At 41.8% G+C, this 21,283-nt stretch overlaps 1 protein-coding gene across 4 annotated transcripts in view; it reads right to left on the bottom strand.

Annotated features, from left to right (window-relative positions):
* Positions 1 to 21,283, bottom strand: part of TUB (tubby bipartite transcription factor) — a 307,786-nt gene that overhangs the window by 58,268 nt on the left and 228,235 nt on the right. For all 4 annotated transcript variants that reach the window (XM_019552099.1, XM_019552095.1, XM_019552098.1 and 1 more), the window contains exons 2-3: positions 10,325 to 10,376; positions 7,894 to 8,056 (exon numbers count right to left, since the gene is read on the bottom strand). In XM_019552099.1, coding sequence (XP_019407644.1) covers positions 7,894 to 8,056; positions 10,325 to 10,376 — 215 coding nt within the window. The remainder of the gene's footprint in view (positions 1 to 7,893; positions 8,057 to 10,324; positions 10,377 to 21,283) is intronic.

Here is a 21,283-nt window from a genome sequence, read left to right as displayed (position 1 = left end):
AATTTCTTCCAAGTAATGCAAAAAAACCTTTCACACAAAGGCCCCACTTGATAAAAGATCATGAGTCTAATCACCATTAAATGTAAATTTTATATTTCAAACATTTATAAGATATGAACAATGGCCAGTTAGTCGTGAGAATAACCATTACCTATTGTGGGAAACAACAGTTTCTTAATGAAGAAAAACTGCATCTTAAGTCAATTCTTATGGAAAAATGGTCTGTGAGACATTGTCACTGAGCTCCTATACATGTGCAGGGAGGCTGCTCCAATGCACTTTAATTACAGCACATTGGAGTAGGTTCAATTAATTGAGTCTGCTGGAGCATGGTAATAACTGTGCTCCAGCATCACATGTATCAGCATCTGGAGATCAACTGCTGAGCTGAGGCATCACATGCATTTGTATTAACAGCGAAATGCACATCAGGGCTGTGAAAATGGCAGTGGTGCACTTTTCAACTAAAACTCCTTCGATGCGTTTTAGTTCAAAAGCTCACCGCTGCCATTTTGTCAGCACTGATGGGCATTTTGCTGTTTATACAAATGCATGTGCCACAGCATTTGCGGTTCATGCACGTGTACAAATGCCCACTGACACTAGAAGACCTCAATTTAAACTTTTCTTCCTAATTGATGTCATTTTCTGTAGTTAACTCATAGAATCCTCAGCCTTAATATGTAATTACTGGTTAATTAACTTCCACACTAATTTATCAATAGATACAAAAGTTCACATTTTCATACAGCCTCTGTATTGATATTGGAATGCGAATCCTGCCACTGTCAAGTTATTAGGGACTGAAAAGTGATTCTCACATAGTGGCTGTTTGGTGGCATACATTAGACAAGTTTTTTGGTCTCAATTCCATTTCCTTAGTGGAGAGGTGTCTATCTCATCACAGTCACTGAGAATGCTACTGGGGACTTTCACTGGCAACATTAGCACCGAACCAAGAAAGAATGGGCATAACAAACTATCTGACTTTCCACCTGGAACAGCAGTCAGAAGACTCAGTTACTATAACAGGAAAGTGCAGCAGGGCATAACCTAAAATCAGATGCAAGCAGTGCAGCAAGGGCTATCTACAGGGGAATAAGCATCCAGGAGAAGCTGGGTAGGGGGACCACAGCACTGCAGCTAACTACTTACAAGCTGCCTGCATGGTAATAGGCCAATAGAGTCCAGGGCAGCTCAGCAGGAAGCAAATAAAACCTAGCTAGGCTAACAGCAGGGCATGAGAGCAGACAGATCAGTGAGCTTGGGGAGACACACTCCCAGCTGGTCAGGGATACACCTAACCAGAAAGACCAGTGTTCAGGGGTTTTGACCCTGGTTCCTGAGCCACAGAAGGCAGAGGGACCCAGACCTTTGGATTGAGAAGACCTCCTGCCAGCCCAAGTTGCTAGGAAGGAACTGAAGGCTGGAAAAGGTACCTTAAATACTGGGAGGAGGCCAGCAGACTGTGACAAGGCTTTTGCAGCAATGCAGTGACTAAGGTGGCCACCACAGAGGACAGTCCTGTTGTCCTCTATTGATATGAAACCTGATGCCTTTACATGCTTTATTTTTCTCATGAAGAGAAAAATAGAAGACATAAAGGCGTTGGGTTTCGTATCAATAGAGGACAGAGTAGTAGAAAACTGGAATGTCTTCTATGATGGCCACCCTAGCAGTGACCCAGCATGGGGGGGTTCAGATATTTCAGGTGGTTTGCTGGTGTTTCTGTTTCTTATCAGCAGTCTGGGAGTGGCTGTAAAGGGGCAGTTTGGAGGCCACGGGAGGGCCACAATCATTCTCTGTGGCCTGAGCCCCTGCACAGGGCAAAGGCGCAAGCTGACCTGAGGCCCGAAACAGTGGGCCATGGCTGAAAGCTTTGATTAGAAGAAAAAGGGCCGAGGCCAGCACTGAAACCCAGACAGAAGGGTTAGCAACTGAGAGGTAGAACTTACTGATCAGGCCAAGAAGCTGCAGAGTGAATGACACCCTTGAGGCAGAGATAATTGACAAAACAACCTAACCCCAGAACCAGGTTAGAGTCTACTGCAGGGGCAGGCAAAATATGGCCTGCGGGCCAAATCTGGACTGCCAAGCAATTCCATCCAACCCATGGGGCCCCTCCATGAGCCCTCCTGGCCCTCTAAGCCGGTGCCTCCATGCAGGAGGTGCGGCTCTGGGTGCTAATTTCCCACCCCAGCTCCAAACCAGGGGCACTGGAGACAAGCTTCTGACTGGCAAAGCTTGTCCCAGGCTGCCCCGTGGCTGTTCCCAGCTTCCCTGCCTGAGAGCTTGGAAATGCAGGTAAGAGTCATACCAGGCCCGGGCCAGGGACTCCCGCTGCAGGAAAGGACCAGGAGTGCAGGAAGCCATGTGCTATGGGGCCTGGCTGGGCTGGTCCTGCACACTGCAGTAGCTGTGCGCTATCCGGCTGGGTCAGGCTGGCTCCGCGCACTGCAACGACATACAGTCAGGAACTCAGGTGGGAGCTGCACACTGTGGGGCTGGATGGGGCTGACCCTGCCCACTGCCATCACGTGCAGCTGGGGATTGGGGTAGGAGCACAGGAGCTGCAGCTATGGGGCTGGGTGAGGCTGACCTCACACACTGCCACCATGTATGGCTAGGGACTTGGGCAGGAGTGTCATTGGGCCAGGTGGGGCTGGCCCTGTGTGCTGCTGCCACATGCAGCCAGGGGCTTGGGCGGAAGCTGTGTGTTACAGGACCAGGTAGGGCTGGCCCCACCCACTGCTGCCACCTGTGGGTAGGGGCTGGGGTAGGAATGCAGGGAGCTGCGCGCTATGGGGCTGGGCAGGGCTTGCCCCACTTGCTACCACCATATACAGTTCCAAGGACTCGTACAATCCAGGGACTCTGTGATGCCCTCCATACACACCCACACACCCACATACACTCCCACCCCTCCACCATACCCACACCCTCCCACCCCCACCAAATACTCCACACCCACCCCCCTCCCATCATACCCACTTTCCAACCCCCAACTACATACAACCTCTTACCCCCCACACACACTATACAAAAGTAAGATTGCATTTTGAGCTATCAGCAATCACCTCTAGATACACTATGCAAATGCACATAAATCAGGACAATTTTTTTTTTTAAATAAAATTAAAGTAAGTCATAGTAGATGTTTGATTTTTTTAGTATATGATTTGTTTTTTTTCTGGGTTCAAGATAGTGGCCTCCCCTCCTCCAAAAGGAGTACTTCTGGGGCAAGGCAAGGGACTTCCAGTGGCAAAGGTTAGGGGTTAGGGATAAGACTTCCAGTCCCAGGATGGCAACCAGGGGGTGGGACACTTGTCAAGGGGCGGGGCTATTTTTGCAGCCCTCAACAGCTCAACAAAACTCGTTAAGCTCTCCAACCAAAATAATTGCCTACCCCTGGTCTAGTGGCACCAGATTCACTTCCCGCCAGGAACCTCCAAACTACCTCCCAAGAGATCCAGATTTCATCAAGATGTGACAGGTAAGTGACAGGGAGAAAATCCTAGGGCAGGAAGGGTGCAACATAAGATCCATGGGCCAGATTTGGAGTCGTATGATCCAGGCTGTGGATCCTGACTAACCTCTCACACCAGATGTGACGTAAGGAGTCAATCTGGTACGTGGGCCGGACCCAGTGCCATAGGCACTGCTCACAGCACAGGGGCTTACTCCAAGGCATACACTTCCTGTGCCAGAGCCATTGGACTGACCCTATGCACTGGCTCCAGAGCTGCCCTAGTGGGGCACCACATGTAGTGTTGGCCCCATGTCACATGCAGTGCTACAGTGCTGGATCAAAGCTATGTCATGTAGGGTGGCCACTGACACATCCCCAGAATACAGGACATCTCCTTCGGGGAGAGAACCACTAGCCCCCTCAGCCAATCACCAGTGAGGGATGGGATCACTGCCTTCTTGGCCAGTCAGCAGCAAGAGGTGAGGCCACCACAAAAAGACTACCTTCCTCCCTCCCTACCTGGCTTAAAACCCTGCTTCTCCTGGCTATGCACTGCCCTGCTTCTAGATGCAGCCAATAGAATCCTGAGGACAAATGACTGACATGTATTTCTACCAACAAACTGAAAAACAGGACTTTTTGCAGTCACTTCCTCATTTAGAAGTGGACAGGGGACAGTGGGTTTTAAAAACAGGACAGTCCAGTAAACAACAGGACCAATGAGCACCCTCATGTCATGTGCAGCACACACCAATCCCACTCCAGGGCTTACAGTGCTGTGGTTGGTGCTCATAACCAGCATAGGGCGCACACTGCAGGCAGCACCCTACCAGACTGGCTTGCACACTGGCTCCAGCACACACAAATGGCCTCAGAGGCCTGATACAGACCAGCGCCAAAATGCAGTAAAGCTTCTTTTGCTTATCTCTGCTACCAAGCTTAATTCAGCCTCAGTCTTTAATTGGCTCCCTTCTAGTCTCTGGCCTACTCTCGCCTCCCATAGATTCCATCCTGAATGCAGGACCTGTAATCAACAGATTAGCAGCAATCAGCCTGAAATACACTGCAGGTTTCTAACAGCAACCAAGGCCCTCTGTACATGGGGAAACTGCAGACCAGCATAACCAGAGCAGAAAGTTATTCTCCTATAACTATTTTGGAATAGCTTCCTGCATGGACACTCTGTTCCAGCACAAAATTGACTTTATTCCAGCATAACTGCTCACAAAGTGACTTCTATTCTGGAATAATGTTCTTTTATTTCACTGTAGCATTCAACTTCCCTGTGTAGACAAGCTCTAACATGGTGGAAATAAGAGAAATCCTGCTGGCCTGTCCCTGACCCCTTTTGCTCAAAGTATTACGTAAAGGTCCCATAATTTATTCATGCACCCTCCCATGAGAAACAAGCTTCATTTTCCTCATCAAATTCAACAAGCATTCATGGGTCATACCTTCCTGCCAAACCTAATGGACAGAAATTACACAGGAAAATATTAGGGGGTGGTAGATATGGGAAAAAAGTTGTTTGCAGTGCTTCCTGTACAGGAACGGATCTTGCCTGTGTGCTCACACAGTCAATACAGTTTATTCACTAGACTGCCAATTCCCATCAAAAGAGTCATTTTTATGCTTGCCCATTAAAAAACCAAATGAATGGAAAAGAGCAGAACTCTTCTTTATATACAACCCAGCTGTCTCATACAGCTAATACTCCCACATATAAATGTTTTCATTAAGGAAGAAGGGAAAAAAAGGCAAAAACTAGAACTGAATCCAGTAATTTAAAATGGCCAGCAAGACCTAAACCCACACCAAGTAATTAGCGTCCCCTCAAGTATCATGCACAGTATGAAATATAACCACCCCAAAAAAGGAGAGTTTGGAGTTCTTTTAAAGTTTTCAAAAATGATGCTCCTTACAGAAGATTTTATAAGGAAATAAAATACTTTATTGGGTAATTAAATACGGCTTAGTTGAAGCTTTTGATAACTGAACAAGCAGTTTATTACAAGGGTAGCTGTCCTCCAAAGCTTAACAAACCATGGACCAAATATGAGAAACAAACATATCTCTTTTCAGTTCTACGACATTTCATCTACCTTACTTACTTATCCTGTGCGTGTCAGATGTAGGAAGAACCATATCTCATTTAATGGCTTAAAGAAACTTGTAAAAAAATAAATTAAAAAGGAAGTCATCTCAAAGTTTGTGCTACCCACTGACACTCTTTGGTGGCTGAGTTTGTAAGAGAATTTATAATGAAGTGCTCCGAGGATAAGAAGTGAATAATCATTGCAAAGAAGCACCTGGAAGAAGTGAAATGATGTGATGTGATGTGATATGAAGGGCCAAATTCTGACACCTTGGGGAGCTTTGCTGACATCAGAGGACTGCCCAGGGTACAAGCTGTTACAGAACTCAGTCCAGATTTTGTAAATAAGGATTTCACTTTTGATGGTGAGAGGATAATGTCTGGTTTCTCTGGCCTGTAGCTGAGTTAAAACCTTGTTTTCGCACTTTATATAAAGAAGGCTCTGAATACAATTGTTCCTGGGTATCATAAAACAGCTTCTCTCAGTCTAAGGCTTTGCACTTCTGATAACCTGTGATGGTGGGAAGAGGATGAAAAGAAACTTTCTATTTTCTGCAGCTAAAGAAATGCTAAAGAAAATATTTCCATAAAATTCTGTGCAAGATCCACTTCTTAGACAGCTGGGATAAAAAAAAAAATTAGGTTCAATTTTGACATGCTCTTCTCTCCAACTGTGTGAGAAAATAATGTGTTCTAGTCCAGAGATAATTTGCTGTGGCTTATGTAGTTTTTAGAAACATGTTAAAAAGAGGTTCACACTTCAAACCCCTTTTGTTCATAGCCTGTGTATTCTGAATCTTCAATGAATCAATTCCACAGAAGGGAAAAATATTCCCATTCAACTATACATTTCTCACAGTCCCTCAGATGCTTTTAGTAAGCATATTTTCTTACTGCACAAAAAAACAACAATCTTTTATGAAATACTGAAATCAGATGACAAAGGTGAATATAATGTATGGCAAATGAAGTTTATTAAAAGGAGAGCTGGAATCCAAGCAACTGTAAAACAACAATGAAAGTGTTCAGTCAAAAAAAATATTAAAGCTAGGATAATGAGTATTTGGGAGCGAGATTTGTGGGTGCCTTGTTTCCCACTTGAATTCACAACTCCAAATTAGGTGGCTATCCCCGCTTTCAGAGGTGCATCAAGCTGGGCAGCAGTAGTAGCATTGGTGGCAGCACAGATGACAGCAGAAATCAGGTCAGCTGCAGCAGCAGCTGCCATTTCTGCACCTCCTCTAAATGGGTGCTTGAGAAGGTGCCTGGGTCCCTGTCCCCCATTAGATTACTTCTCCCTGTACCACGTATGCAGTTAGGTAACTATAAACAGGATTTACAGAAGCCACAATGCAGAATAGGTAGCTGCTACTCAGAAATGTGGGTGAGGGGTGCGACTAGCTGGGATTCACAGTCATAAACCCTGGAATTAGGTGCCCAAGTCAACCCCCTTTTTTGCAGGCAACAGAGAAGGAAGCCCTGCACCCTTGTTTTCCTAAATTACTAATAGAGATACTGCTTCTTAGGAATGAAACCCCTGTCTTGGGAAAGTATCCCACCTACTAAGGATGTCCTGGAGTGGATCTCTCTCAATTACACCTTTTGGAGGTGTTCTGCTTCATTTAAAATATGTAAATAGCCATTGCAGCAAGGATTGAAGCACTAAACACTGGACCATAGAGTCCTTAAGATACTGAAGGAACCCAAGCTCAGAATATTGTATGGTCTGCTGGTTAGACTTTTCTGGTAGGAGGAAGACATGGGTTCAGATCCCTGCAGGCAGATGAGTGGAGATATCCTCTGTCTTGGTTACTGGGCAAAAGAGCACCACCCACCACCACCCCCTTGTCCTGTCTCCTAACATTGCCATGGAGTCAGATGTGCTTTGAGAATGTCTATCAGTTGGCACCCCACGGATAAGGACCATGAGGGGGGACCAGCTAGTTTGTTAGCCCTGCTAGGGCCCAGACAAACAGATGCCAAGCTGTATAGGTCTCTCAAGACCTAAGCTGTTTGGCATTTATTTTATACATCCTATGTGCCTTTACCAGCAGAAACTTACACACCTCTATGGTAGGGGGCAGCTGAGCATAGGTTTTAGGAATTCCAGTGGCACCTAACTATTGAACTTGACACCTAAAAAGCAGTTGGGATTGTGAATCTATCCCTTGGAGTTCTAGGTTTTTATTGTTATTTTCATTCCCATAGCCAAATAAAAGCTTTCATTAAAAAAAAAATTACATTCTTGTTCCCACAAGTTTACTTCAATTTTTTGACAATATTGTACTACGTCTAGTAAACATGCATGCAATAGGTTATGTTAATATACCATGGTAAATGGTGCTGCTGTTGCTGTTAAGATAGGATTCAACCAACGGCGCTTGTTCCTCTGAATGTTTCGTTCTGCGTGTTCTAGTACGGCTGTCCACATTGGACTGAACCATTAGTGGCTCCTGGCGCTTTTTTTTCTGCTTCTGTTCTAACAATGCTCGCTGGGGAAAATACAAAGAAAAGTACTTTACTATTAGAGTAAATGCTAGTCATATACAGGAATCTGAAGCTCTGCAAGCTGTAGTTAAATGCATGTTATTTGACTTTGGACAGTAACACTTCCTTAAGAATCACAACACCTTTACAGCTACTTCCCTGGAAGTGTACTATTTTTCAAGTGGCAGGACCACAATCTATTGGGATTTTGATTGTGATGCTACGCTATAGAAAGCTTTTCTAAAACACTCGGCTGAAAGCGTCAGATAGTTAAAATAGATGTTTCTAAGCAGTCTAGCAACTGTCAAAGCCTGCTTAGAAACAACATCCTTTGGGAGGCCAGCAGGGAAAGCACAAGCTGTGAACCAATAAAATGAGGACCAGAACCACAAGGCATGAAAAGGCTGATTTTTTCTGAAAAATCAAGAACCAATAATCTGTAAATCAAGCAATAAAACCAAACGTAAGGTCAGCATTATATTCTATGCTCTGAATACTAATTAAACACATTCTCCTCCATCTGCAGCCCCTCCACCCCAGTTGAAAAATTAGGTATTAACACTAAGAGGCTGGGGATTGATTTAAAAACCATCCAATCCCTTCCTCCAGGCACTTCTAGATTAAGAACATGATGGCAGGCAACATATCACGAAGCACCACTCTGCTGAATTCTACTTGCATGTCCATGTGGAACTGCAGGTCTACCAAGAGCTAATGTTAGCACTCCATCGTCTCACTTGCTCCCTGCGTGGTTTGCTTGTACAGGGGGTGTTTTCTTGACTTCACTCACATAAAGATTAAAAAGGGCATTCAATGCTATTATAAATAGCAAAAGTGGTGTGTTTACTTAGTGGAAAGTACATGGAAGGTATACTTTGCTGTGCTGAGTAATACTTCAGTCCACAGGTAGTTTGCTGCCACTCAACATGGTGGAGAGCTCAGAATCTGGGTCCTATTCAATCTGGATTGAGCCTGAATCAGGGACAGGGATTCAATTTGTTGATTCAGATCACTGTCCCCAGTTTTATTCAACTGAATCCAAATCTGAAGGTTCAATGCTGATTTGGAGAATCAGCGATTTGGACATAGACACAGCTTTAAATGTTTTTTCTACATACCTTGAGGTACCAGAGCAGCTCATGAACACTGCAATGCTTGGGAAGGATGGAGAGTCCCACATAAGTGCAGAGGGGCTCTCCATGTGCTCGGTGGCAAACACGGGGAGCACACGGGGGCCCGCCCCGTGCACTCCTTGGTTGGCGATCAGCTGCAGGGGGACCCCAGGTGTGCCCCCCCAGACCCAGGAGTCACCAATCGCCAAGCGCTCCCCAGGGGACCCGGAAGTGGTCCAAAAGTACTTCTAATCCACTTCTGGGTCTGCTGCCAAGCGCACTGGGGAGCCCCCCACACTGCTGTGGGACACTCTATGTGCCCCAGCATCGCAGCACTCATGAGCCAACTGGTACCTAGAGGTATGTAGAAAAAAAGCATTTAAAGCTGTGTCTATGTCAAAATAGCCGAATATTTTTGAATCTCTTCGAATCAATCTGGAGGGCTCTGATATGATTCAGAGAGACTAAAGGGTCTCCTGATTCTATTCGGATTCAGAGATTCAGGCACCAAATCAGGCCAAATCTCCTCTGCATTGAATCACGGACCAAAGCTTCACACAGCCCTACTAACGATGTCAAAGCCAACGGAAGTTTCTTATTGATTTCAGCAGGCACAGGATCTCACCAAAGATCTTCAGAATGAGTGCTTTATGTTAGCCATTTAGGAATGCAATAGAAATACAGGAGCATACTGGTTACTCAACAGTCATTACAGATTATCAAACAACCTTAAGCCTACGTTTCTGGAAATGAGATGAAGATGAAAATTACCACAAATATCTGAAAATTTTGCAACTGGCTGCCACCCCCTACTTGTATTTTGTGCTTTGCTCCAATTCTTTCATGGTCCACCAAAAGGAATAACATATTCTTAGCCGCATGATACAATGCTAATTTAGAAAAAAGCAAGAATCACTCAAATGACAGTACTAAGAAGTAAAATCTCAACACAAATCTTTCCCTTCCCATCACATAAGCATAAGCAGCACAGTCTGGAAGGCCAGGAACCTGAAATTCCAAAACATAATTTTCTGGCACAATAGTTCTAACAGTTATCAGCTGTGTGTGTGTCAATAAGTAAAGGTTTCCATAGTAATCCAATTGAGAATGCTCTACTTATTAAAAAAGGAAATGGGTCCAGAGCAGGCTTCAAAATCTTACCTGTCTATCAAGCTTTTGTTGACGCAGACTGCTGCCCTCATCATCTAAAACACTGCAAAGGCAAAGAGAATTCATTAGAAAATATATGCAGTCAATACAGTGCCAAGTTACAATTACAGTCTGGCAGGACTTACTCAAGACAGAACTTCTACTGAAATCCAAGGAAATGTTGCCTGACTAAAGCTGCAAAATTTGGCTTAAAAGAGTGAAGTGTGACCTATGAAATATAAATAAATTCCTCTGTGTGAAGTTTGTGCGGTTCAAAATGTAGATTTTGCCAGAACAGAAAAGAAAATACACAGTACCTTGCAAGGCTCCTACAACTATGCTTTGTTCTCCACCACCTTTTAAATGGAGATGCTGACAAGTACAGCAGGGAATTGATTGTAAATTTGTATATAAAGCACATAAAAGGGTAAAGCATTTAGGCAGCTATTTAGCAAATCAATGGTACTCAAAATTAGCTTTGGAAAATTAACAGTGTAAACTTCACATGAAGAACCAGAAATGGTTTCTTTCTACAAATATGAAGAATTACTCTTACCAGGAATCCTAATTTACTTTTGTGAGCCCTAATGGCCAGAGATTTGCAAGGAACAACCAAGTATTTTGGGCTACCCTGCTATCATTTCTCCTATTTTTAGGTGACTGCTCATTGCTGTTGACAGTGGATTAACTCATGCCACATACTCTCATTAATTACGTGTTGAGAACCAATGGAAATAAAACAAGAAAAATTGTGTTTGCATAAAACTGTTAACTCCGCTTTATTTTCCAGAGAAAATAAACATCGAACACCCACAAAAAGATTAGCTACTGAGATGCATTACATTGCATGCACTAATTTCTTATTCATTTGTGAAATGCCCACACAATGTGGCCACAATAGGATAAGATATAGAAGAACTTCAGGAGAGGTTCTCTGGTAGGCCACTTAAGTTTCAGTATAAACCCTGCAGCCCTGGAAAAGGAAAGACACTGATGGTTTTGAACCACACACACCCTCCCACTTCACGACATCACCAGGAATTTCTATAGCGTGGTGGCACAGCAGACAGCACCCTCCTACTTCTGACATGTTCCTAATAATTCCCCTTCTACCAGGACATGGACTTGATAACCTATGATAACATGCACTTGATAACCTTGCTAACCTCCCATACAGTGCATATGCTAGCTGGGGACTTATTTTCTGGTTGGCCACAGGATATTTACAGCCTAAGTGCAGAGCATTCACACTGTGCAGACATATACAGTCATCGCTGCAGAGATGAAGCAATACAGTCCTTGTCCTCAGGAGGCCTATGATCCAATGCTGTTCTTGGATGAGCTAAGCAATACAAGTTTCCCTGGAGGTATACTGCACCACCATGTAGGTGGTTTTAAATAAAGTATCCAAAGTGGATATTAGTTTATCCTTAGCATCTTCCACTTGAAACTCAAACATACTGTGAAAGGTTGGGAAACACTATCCTCACATTATGGACTGTCTGCCTTTTACAGCGAGAATGTGATACTTGGGATTATACGGTATGTGCACTGACTACTCAGGAAGCTCCACTCCCAAAATATAGTTTTGGGCAAATGACTGTAGCAAAATGTGTCTAAGTACCAATCATTGTGTACAGAACTAAAATAACCCACAAACTTCTTAAAATGACACAGCTCTGAAAGTGAGGTAGCAGAGCAGAGTTTTAGAGCTGCACAGGCAACCTGCCACAGAATCCCAGAATGGCAGAGTGCTTGCAATATGTTATGTCTCCAGGCAGGGCTGGATAAAAACCCTGATCTCCTGCTTCATTTTACACAGCAGACTATGTTTAATGTCTGCTGTGTAACTGCCTCTAAGGTGATACAGTAAGTGAATTATAAACTTAACAGACCTCATGAAAACCACCAACTCCACACCAGAAAAACTGTTGTTGCTGTAAATCACTATATTCCAGGTATATGCTGAATTATCTGTACTCTAGATATGATAACTTAGTGCTCAGGATCTATCTTTAGATTTTCTATAGGACCACAAGGGGACCCCAAGCAATGACTCTCCATCCACATGCTGTAATGCCATGATTTTAAGACATGTCTCTACATTTTCTTCCCATGGAAGGTGATTATTTTTAGACTTTGTAAGTACACGCAGCCATAGACAGGGCTGACAGCAGACTGCCGACACACTTACAAATCTCTTCCGCTTCTTGCCAACCTCTTAATGTGACCTGATAGCTACTTTATAAACCTTTGGGTTGTTTTCCTTACGTAAACCCTAAGCCTTGTCTCTTGGATTATGCAGACTGTAAATTGTGACAAAATGAACACCAGACTAGTTCACTGAAGCTGAGTTTCAGCAGAATGTGAATATCCCAGCCTCATCCTGAGCCCCCCCTGTTCATTGGGATGAGATTAGAATACCTCCTGCTTCACAGAGATCATAATTTTCACAGGGTTTTGTTTCTTCCTAATTGCAGAATAGCAACATCAGTGTGTAAGCATAAAGGTCTACCTTCACTTAATGCCTGTCTAATCCCATTTAAGTCAATAATGAGGATAGAATTTAGCATTATGTGTTTTTCTATTATTTTAGTAGGTCACCATCAGCTTTGAACCTAATGTATAATATTTTCTGTGGGACAACAGCTACCCCTGGAGCTAATGGGTACTGACTGCTATTTTATATTTCCAAACTTCCTCAAGGCTGTGTAGGGCTGGGAGCAGACTGCTGCCAGGAACAGCAAATCTGCTCCCAAATGAGCACACGTTCAGATGCCTATCTAGGGTGGGTTTACTCCAGAGTAAATTACAGTGGAGTAAACCCATCAATCAGCATTTGTACATATAGATGCACCCAGTGCGTGTGTGTACATGTGATGCTACAATCGCCAAAGTGACAAGCTACGGAGACATAGCTTGTTGCTATGGCGACATAGCACTGGTGGGCACGAACCATGACACTGCCACTACTGCACAGTAGCAACAAGCTGTTGCTCAGTAGTTCATTGCTACTGTGCAGTCGGGTCAGAAACAACCCATGCGATGCTAGGACTGCGCAGTACTGGTGGTTACTGTGCAGTCATTTTGTATTTGCTAAAGCACAGTACTAAGTGACTGCACAGTAACAACTTCACAGTCAGGCATGCATGTAGATGTGCCCACTGAGAAGCAGACCATGGGGCACTTGGAATAAGTCTGTTAGGTGCAATTGTGAGGGCCCTGACAAATGTTCAAATTAAAGCTGAATTGAAACCAGTGATAGAGTTGTTACACATTTTCAAGCACTGATTGTAGCTATTTTGCTCTTTTATAGCTGGATAGTGAGTTTTGGAGGGCGGGGGAAGTGAGAGAGAGAGAGAGGGAACGTGAGTGTGTGGCAGGAGCCTAACTGAATCCTTGATGTGCAAGTCAGAAAATCCCTGTCAGTGTGCTTGCTCCAAAACACATCCGTTTAACAGGTCTTCCTATATAATCTGTAACTAATTAAATTGAGCATGTTAACTAACTATGGTGAATTTTAAGGCAAAATAGAAGTGAGAATACAATCTACTTTTCTAGTGTTTGAACAAATACCACACAATAATAAAATCCTAATGCAATTCTAAAAGGAAAGATAATTATGTATTGTGTAAAATATTGTAAGATGTAGTTCAGTTTTGCTACACTTCTCGTTCAAATTAGTTTTAAAGATTCAGAGCTTGTGCACATCAACAACTCATTATCTGTACAGTACCTGTCCATGCACCTAGCTCAGGAAAAGCTCCTGAACTCAGGTTGACTGGCTTCAATAGGAGTCATTTCCATAACTACATATTCTAAGAGATGCACAGTAAGAGCCTATTCAAAGCCCACTTGGAATCAGAAAGTTTTAAAATATGGATTATTTCCTTTTTTTAAATGTGCATTTCCATTCATGTATTTTCCTCTCTCATTCACCATGCTTGATTTAATACATTTTTCACTACAATTCTTTTATCAGAATAATGTGGCTAGTACTACTTTTTAAGCAATGCATGAAACATATTATGTAGATGCTTCAATATTCAGTGAAAACTAGATAAGATTCACCATGACCTTTAAAAAATTCTCTATCATAATAAAAGTTAAAACAATAATAATTATCTTAATAGTCTAGAGTCTTGTTCATAAACTATATTTTAACATTTGGAAAATGCTACAGAAAGATGCATTTTTTTAAGCTGACACTTGATGGAAGCTAGAACATAAGTTACACAGAACCCCTTAACTTCCCTTTCAGGGTCCAAAAGGCAGGAATTTCAGTAAATCATCCTCTCATACAACACTTATTTTCATTTCACACAGGTGGATTTCAATATAGTGTAAAATTGGAAGCTCCTGATGCAAAAAATGCATTTCTCAGCAGTTAACACAAGTGGTCTCTCAAATGCCTCTTTAAATGTGCAAAATGTTCACATTTCAACAAACCTTTCAGAAAAAACACAAATAAGAGACATTTTCGTAAGAGAAAATGCACATATTCACTATTTTTGTAATGAAAAGGGCCTTTCAAAAAACACACAACTGTTATGCCTACCTGAGAAATATGCTTGTGTTCATGGCTCCTGCAGGCTTTGCTTCTAAAAAGGAATATTACCTGTGACTAGTTCACAAGGACCAAGGTGCAAAATTGTTATCTAGCTTACCTATATACTGTCTAGATGACAATCATGACACTAATTATAATGAGAAATGCTCCAGTTAGAAAACCAAATGCACATCCTATTACTTCTTTGCATGTTATTTCAAAGAATCACCCTTGCAAATGTCCCTTATCTGTCATGTTATGATTTTACTTACACCAGAGTAGCACCCACAGCAACCAGGATGAAATCAGGGCTCTGCTGTCTAGGCACAAGGCAGAAATGACAATCCCTGAACCTAACAATTTATGACCTAAAGAGACCAGCATTTGGAACAGGCAATATTATCCCCATTTTCCAGAAGGAGATTGAAGCAGTGAGAAACCAAAGGACACATTTTGCTGTTTAAAAGAATTTACAATGAGCAATTTGAACACATGAAGAATCACATTAGAGTAGAAACAAAAAAGTTAGCATTAAAAACTATTTTTTGAAAATGTTATTTTTTCTTTGGAAAAAAAACTGTGCATGCCTACACCTGGAAGAAGCAGATTATGTTTGGATCATCTTAGATCAAGGCTGACTTTAAGGATGGAGTGAATGGGAATGTAAACCTCTGCTTCAAATGTTCAAAGGCTTATCTGACACATCAATAGTTCAGACTTCTTTCTCTATCAAAACTGACAAAATAAACAAACAAAACTTACTATCAAATGGTACTGAGTACTTTTCCTAAGATATCCACCCAACTGCACTGGGACAGAAAGGATTGTAAAGTGCTAGCCTGGAACCTGAGAAGCAGGTTCAATTCTCTGTGTTGCCACGAACAGCCTGTATGACCATGGACAAGTCACTTAGTCTCCCTCTGTGGGACTCATGAAGGCCGCATATTTACTGCAGGTTCTACATCATCCTACTTGTAATCTGCAGTTCCTACACCACCATTGCAACCAACACGACTTTGGAATGATGGACATGAAATGAATCACCCAACTGCATTTTCATATTCTGCTGACAATCTCTTTACTTCACTACAACCAAACACTTCTACATACCTTCCGTAGAAAATGCTTTGCAGAAAGCTTTCCAATAGTAGACCTGAAATGCTATTCATTCCCTTACAAAAGTCCACTGACAGGCTCAAGGAAGTCCCAGATGGAAGTTATGCCCCACAGGGAATGGCACATAATTAGCTCCTTAAAACAACTTTAATTAAATGTGTTCCCAAACCAGTCATGCTAATAATCTGTAAGAAGTCGACAGATTGGAAATTCCCCAGAAAATATACCTACCGCGCTCCTATGAAAGCCTTATATTGTAGTCCACTAGAAGTCACTTGGTAGAACATTTGCACTTTTGGTTACTAAATTAAATAACTTCCCTGATTAGAAGTCTCTTTAATTACCTTTAAAGTCTGATAGGGCCCTTCCACCCATTCAAATTAAAGCTGGATAAAAACCAGCTATAAAGTTGTTACCCATTTTCAAGCCCTAACTTTGTAGCTGGTTGGCTTTTCTATAGCTGGATGGACATTTTTATGATATAATATTTACTTTGCACGTGTGGCTGGTCTGAATTTATTGTCTGATTACACTTTAAATATATTATGCAATTAGCTGGTTAAAGTATGGCAGGAACTAGAGTGTTCCACACAAGCTGGAATATTTCCCAGGATACCCTGACCCAAAATGAACTGCTCAACCCTTTGATTTAAAGGAGACTTAACTATCCTTTGTAATCAACAGACATCGTCTCTCCTTAAGCCTCCAAGAAGAGAAGTCTAGTTATCCTTCTCACCCCACTCTATGCAGCAAACTCTTACTGCCAGGAACTGCTGCTGAAATGAAGGATTGCATTCCTTCCTGTGATTTTTTTTTTAAACTCATAGCACCTCCTGTACAGTCAAAGTGATTAGGATTGCAGTTGCTCTGCAGCTAGTGAGTTCACTGTGTAATTCATACAGCAAATAAGAGTGCTTCTGTATAGAGACACAGCATTATTCCACTTTTGGTGCAGCTGCTCGATAGACCCCTAAAGAGACTCAACAGTGATGAAGCGGAAAGGGAATAAAGAGAGACAGGCAGAAATATACACACAGCCATTCTGTGTATATAATATTTGTGTCAGAATTATCAGCAGAGATTCAGCTGGTAAATACAAGAAAATGTATAAGTCCAAAACACAGTACAGTAGTGGTCAAAATAACAGCAAAAGTAATTCCTGCAGAGCAGGAAGGCTGAGAGCAGACTAGATTTGCAGTGATATCAATAATTAAAACAAAGTACTCTCTTTTTTTCTTGAAAAACTGTTAAATGCAATAATTTAAAACTCAATGATATGAATGGCCAATCCAGGAAAGTTTAATTAATTTACTATTTGAAGAGCTAGTCTCAGAGTGGTTTATTCTGAACAGTCACTGCAGTCAGCTAATACCCAAGTCACAAATTGAATAACTCCAACATTTCAGTTTTTGTGGATCAGGAAAACTTCTGGTGTCTTGCATTTTAAGTTCAGGAACACTGGGCACATCTACACATGGTGCTACATCACCATAGCCATGTGTGACAGCAGCGTAGCATCCACGGACAAAACCTGTGATGTCACAGCTGTGATGCCACAGTGACACATACCCTGGTTACAGCATGTAGCTACAGCGATGTAGTGCCTAAAAGTAACAGTGCACAGTGTGCATGGCACACTACTGGCTGTTATTGTGCCATCTTTTGGTACTACCATGAGGAAGTACTAAATGACAGTTCAGTAACAACAGCACCATAGTGGTATGTGTAGACACTGGGTACTTACTTACTGTTGAGCCTCCTCCCGCCGCACCACTGCTCTTGGTATTTACAACTGAACAAGCAATAATATTAGCCTAGAGCAACATTTCCTTCTGGAAGTCGCACAGAAAATGGGTAACAGAAATGTCAACATCTCAGCTCAGCTATACTGCAGATTACATAGCCAATGGAATTAACTAAAGAAAATGTAATTCTATCACAACAAGAATATATGTATACAATTATTTTCTCAATTTCAAGTAGATAATTATTAAACTAAACCTCAACTGAATCCCCAAGGATGACAACCATAGTTACTCTATGCAACTCATAGTTGTGTTTAATTTTAATTAGCATTATTCATCAAAATACATCTGCAGCAGTATGACTTTAGGGGCAGATGAAACTGGCAGGAATTTTAGAAATGCATTTTTTTTTTTAATTACACTCAGTGCAAATTTAAGAACTAGAAAGAGTGAAGCTCAATTAAAACTAAGCTCCAAGAGTAGAATATTATGGGATGTATAGCCATGTAGCATTAGCATTTGATTAGGAAAGCAATCTTCGCATTAACATGTAAAGAACTGCAGACACAGAACTTATATGCTCGCAGGGACACCAACTTTAACAGCCCAACCTGACATTAACAGCCCTATCTTGTAAAGTGCTGCGTGTCCTCAAACAATAAAAATGAGGTCAATGGTAAAGGAGAAGGGATGAGCCTCAGTAGGAATGAGCCCCAAGAAAGTCATCTCAAAGTAGACCTGATTTTCCAGCCTTCACACAATATTTGGATTGGTGACTTTCAATTAAGATTGCAAGAAACAAATTAATGGTCTAGTGGGTGAAGTGGGATTGTTTCCCATAACACATTTAGTGTTTTAAATAACCAAACAATGAGGCTGCCACTACCTCCCTATACAGATTCACTGATCTAATATTTATATGGATTCACTCTGTACAGTTAACAGAGGTGAATGAGATAGTACACAGTAGTCAGAGGAAAGTAGATGCTTGGGCTATTTTTAACCCTACGTGGAATGAAAGAGTGGAAAGGTGAAAAATATGTTCCAAAAAAGGAAGGTAAATCCATTAAATGTGTAGTAACTGAGCCCAAGTACAGAACAGACTTTCTGTAACATTAAGTGTGGACATGTGCAAAAGAAATGTTAAATAGTCAATGAAGAGGTATATAAATGAAACTTGGAACAAGTAAAATCTGAACTGGAGGTCCTGTACCTTCAAAAAAAAAGCTGAGTACTTTATGTATGTAGCCATGATGATTGGCATGAGCCCCAGGAATGTAACATCACAACATCAGCAATACTAATCAGCCTTCCCCTGGAAGAGGTCCTATTGTTCAGTTCCTCAGCCGGATGGGTGAAATAGTTCAGCTCCCTAATTAACCACTGGCCCCATGAAATGCATTTAAAAAAGAACCTCCTGGATATTATTTATACACAGATCTATAAAAAGCCCAGCATGGAACTAGTACATTTTAGTGATCCAGGTGGGAGTGAAAATAAAGAAAAATGGGTATGATGAATACAGGGGGTCACAGCCTGGGAGTCCGGGAATCACGATAACTCCAGCATCCCAAAACTACTAAAGGGGACAGACTTCCTAGGGATAATGAAGCCTTGGATGATCTGGATATAGAAAAGTTTGCTTGACAGAGCTGCTGCTGTCCCTTCTCCTGTGCAGCCTTTCACATTCTTACCTGTAAGCAGAAGGCAGAGCAGGGAAGCACCTTATAGGCTAACTCATTCAGATAGGCCTGAGCTTTCATGGGCTAGAGCCTACGTCATCAGATGCTATGCCATTTGCTCTTTGAACAAATTAATCTACAAAGGTGCTATCCTTCCCTGCCTTTTGCCTAACTTCAGACTAACACAGCTAACTACCTCTCTCTGCTCTTAACTGTATTAGGGAACGTGGCATGGTCCGATGGAAAGCTCACTGGACGCATTCTATGTCCTATACTGTTGAGTGTTAATTTATCTTCTCAGTGGGCGCATCTACATGTACATTAATCTGCAGTGGTTACTGCACATTTATTTAGTACTTGTATAACCAACTACAATGTTGATGTCTTTTTAGTGATGCACAATAGCCTAATAATATTGCGCAATAGCGTATTAGCACTGTCCGTGCTGTGACGTACTACTGCACAGTGTTATTAGGCTATTGTACAATTACAGTCTCATGTAGACATGCCCAGTGTGTCTATGAAATGGGGTTAATAACACATAACTTCCTTTTTAATGGGCTTTCATATATACCAATGCAAAGTTCCAATTATTATTATTTGAAAGGAAAATCTATAGTACATTTACTACAGATGCACAGCAGTACAAATGAAATGGTAGCTGTAGGAAGTTGTGAATGCTGCCCTTTAAAATAATAGTTTGATTTTATATACTTTTTCATCCCAAAAGTCCCGGAGTGCTTCCCAAATCAAATACCCATACAAAGCATGATGCTGATCTTTTAAGTGCTGAACTCTCGCAGCCCAGGCAATTTCAGTGACAGTTTTGCACACAGAGGGTTTGATCCAAATATCCAGATGACATCATCTGCTGGTAAAAAGCAACCGTGTCCAAGGAGGAGCATGGCCACTGGTTAACAGAAAAAATAGTGTTCCTTTCTAATTTAGAACCAGTTCCGAATTTTTTTGTCTAAAGTATTTGAATTATGTGAAAACAGACTTGTTCACTAAAAATGAGGAAAAGGAAATGCTGGCTAGAACCTCTGAGCTGCTTTCATTAGCAAAGCTAAACAGAAATATAGTAAGAATTCCTGCTCTACCATGTGGCATTAGTAAAGTGATACAGCCTAGCTCCTATTTAATTTTTTAAAAGTAGGTTTACAGTCTCATTTTAGAATACAGTCTCCAAGGGAACATTTGTTGTTTCAGGTTAGTATTAGAGCATGAAAATGACACTTGTTCCACTTAAACGGTGCCTATAATAAAATATTTTGTGTGGCTGGGACTCAAGAAAGCAGTATTTTTCATGTTCATCTTCCACAGAAATAGAAATGTTGAGAGCACTTTTGGTAGACAAACCTCTAGACTACCTACTCTTTCTCCTGGAGAACAAAATACTTATTTCAAATAGAATTTTCTTTTTTTGCAAGTTTCAAGGATTCACTGTAACAAATTTTGTTTATATTATTAAAAGATAGTTATTATTTCATTCAGCAAACTGCAAGTACAAAGTGTGTAATATCATCTATAGAAAATGCATAAATATTGCATACCGTTTTGCCCACTGGGCCACAATCTTGCAAATTTTTTACACACACACTTAATTTTCTTGCCTGGGAGTACTCCCATTAACTTCAATAGGACTGATCATATGACAGAAAACTCTGTACATTCACAAGTCCTTTGCAGTACTGTCACACTTGACTGTGAAGCCCACACTCTTTTCATTATGTGTGCATTAGTTGTGAGAGATCTGGGTCTGGTCTTGGGGTGATCCTGGGGTCCAGGTCCTTCTCCCTATTTCATAGTTTCATAGTTTCTAGGGTCGGAAGGGACCTGAGCAGATCATCTAGTCCGACCCCCCTGCCATGGCAGGAAA

This window comes from Crocodylus porosus, unplaced genomic scaffold, assembly GCF_001723895.1.
Source record: "Crocodylus porosus isolate Cpor-Errol unplaced genomic scaffold, CroPor_comp1, whole genome shotgun sequence".
NCBI lineage: Eukaryota > Metazoa > Chordata > Crocodylia > Crocodylidae > Crocodylus > Crocodylus porosus.
The sequence above is the reverse complement of the archived record's forward strand: the minus strand, read 5'-3'. Positions and strand labels throughout refer to the sequence as shown.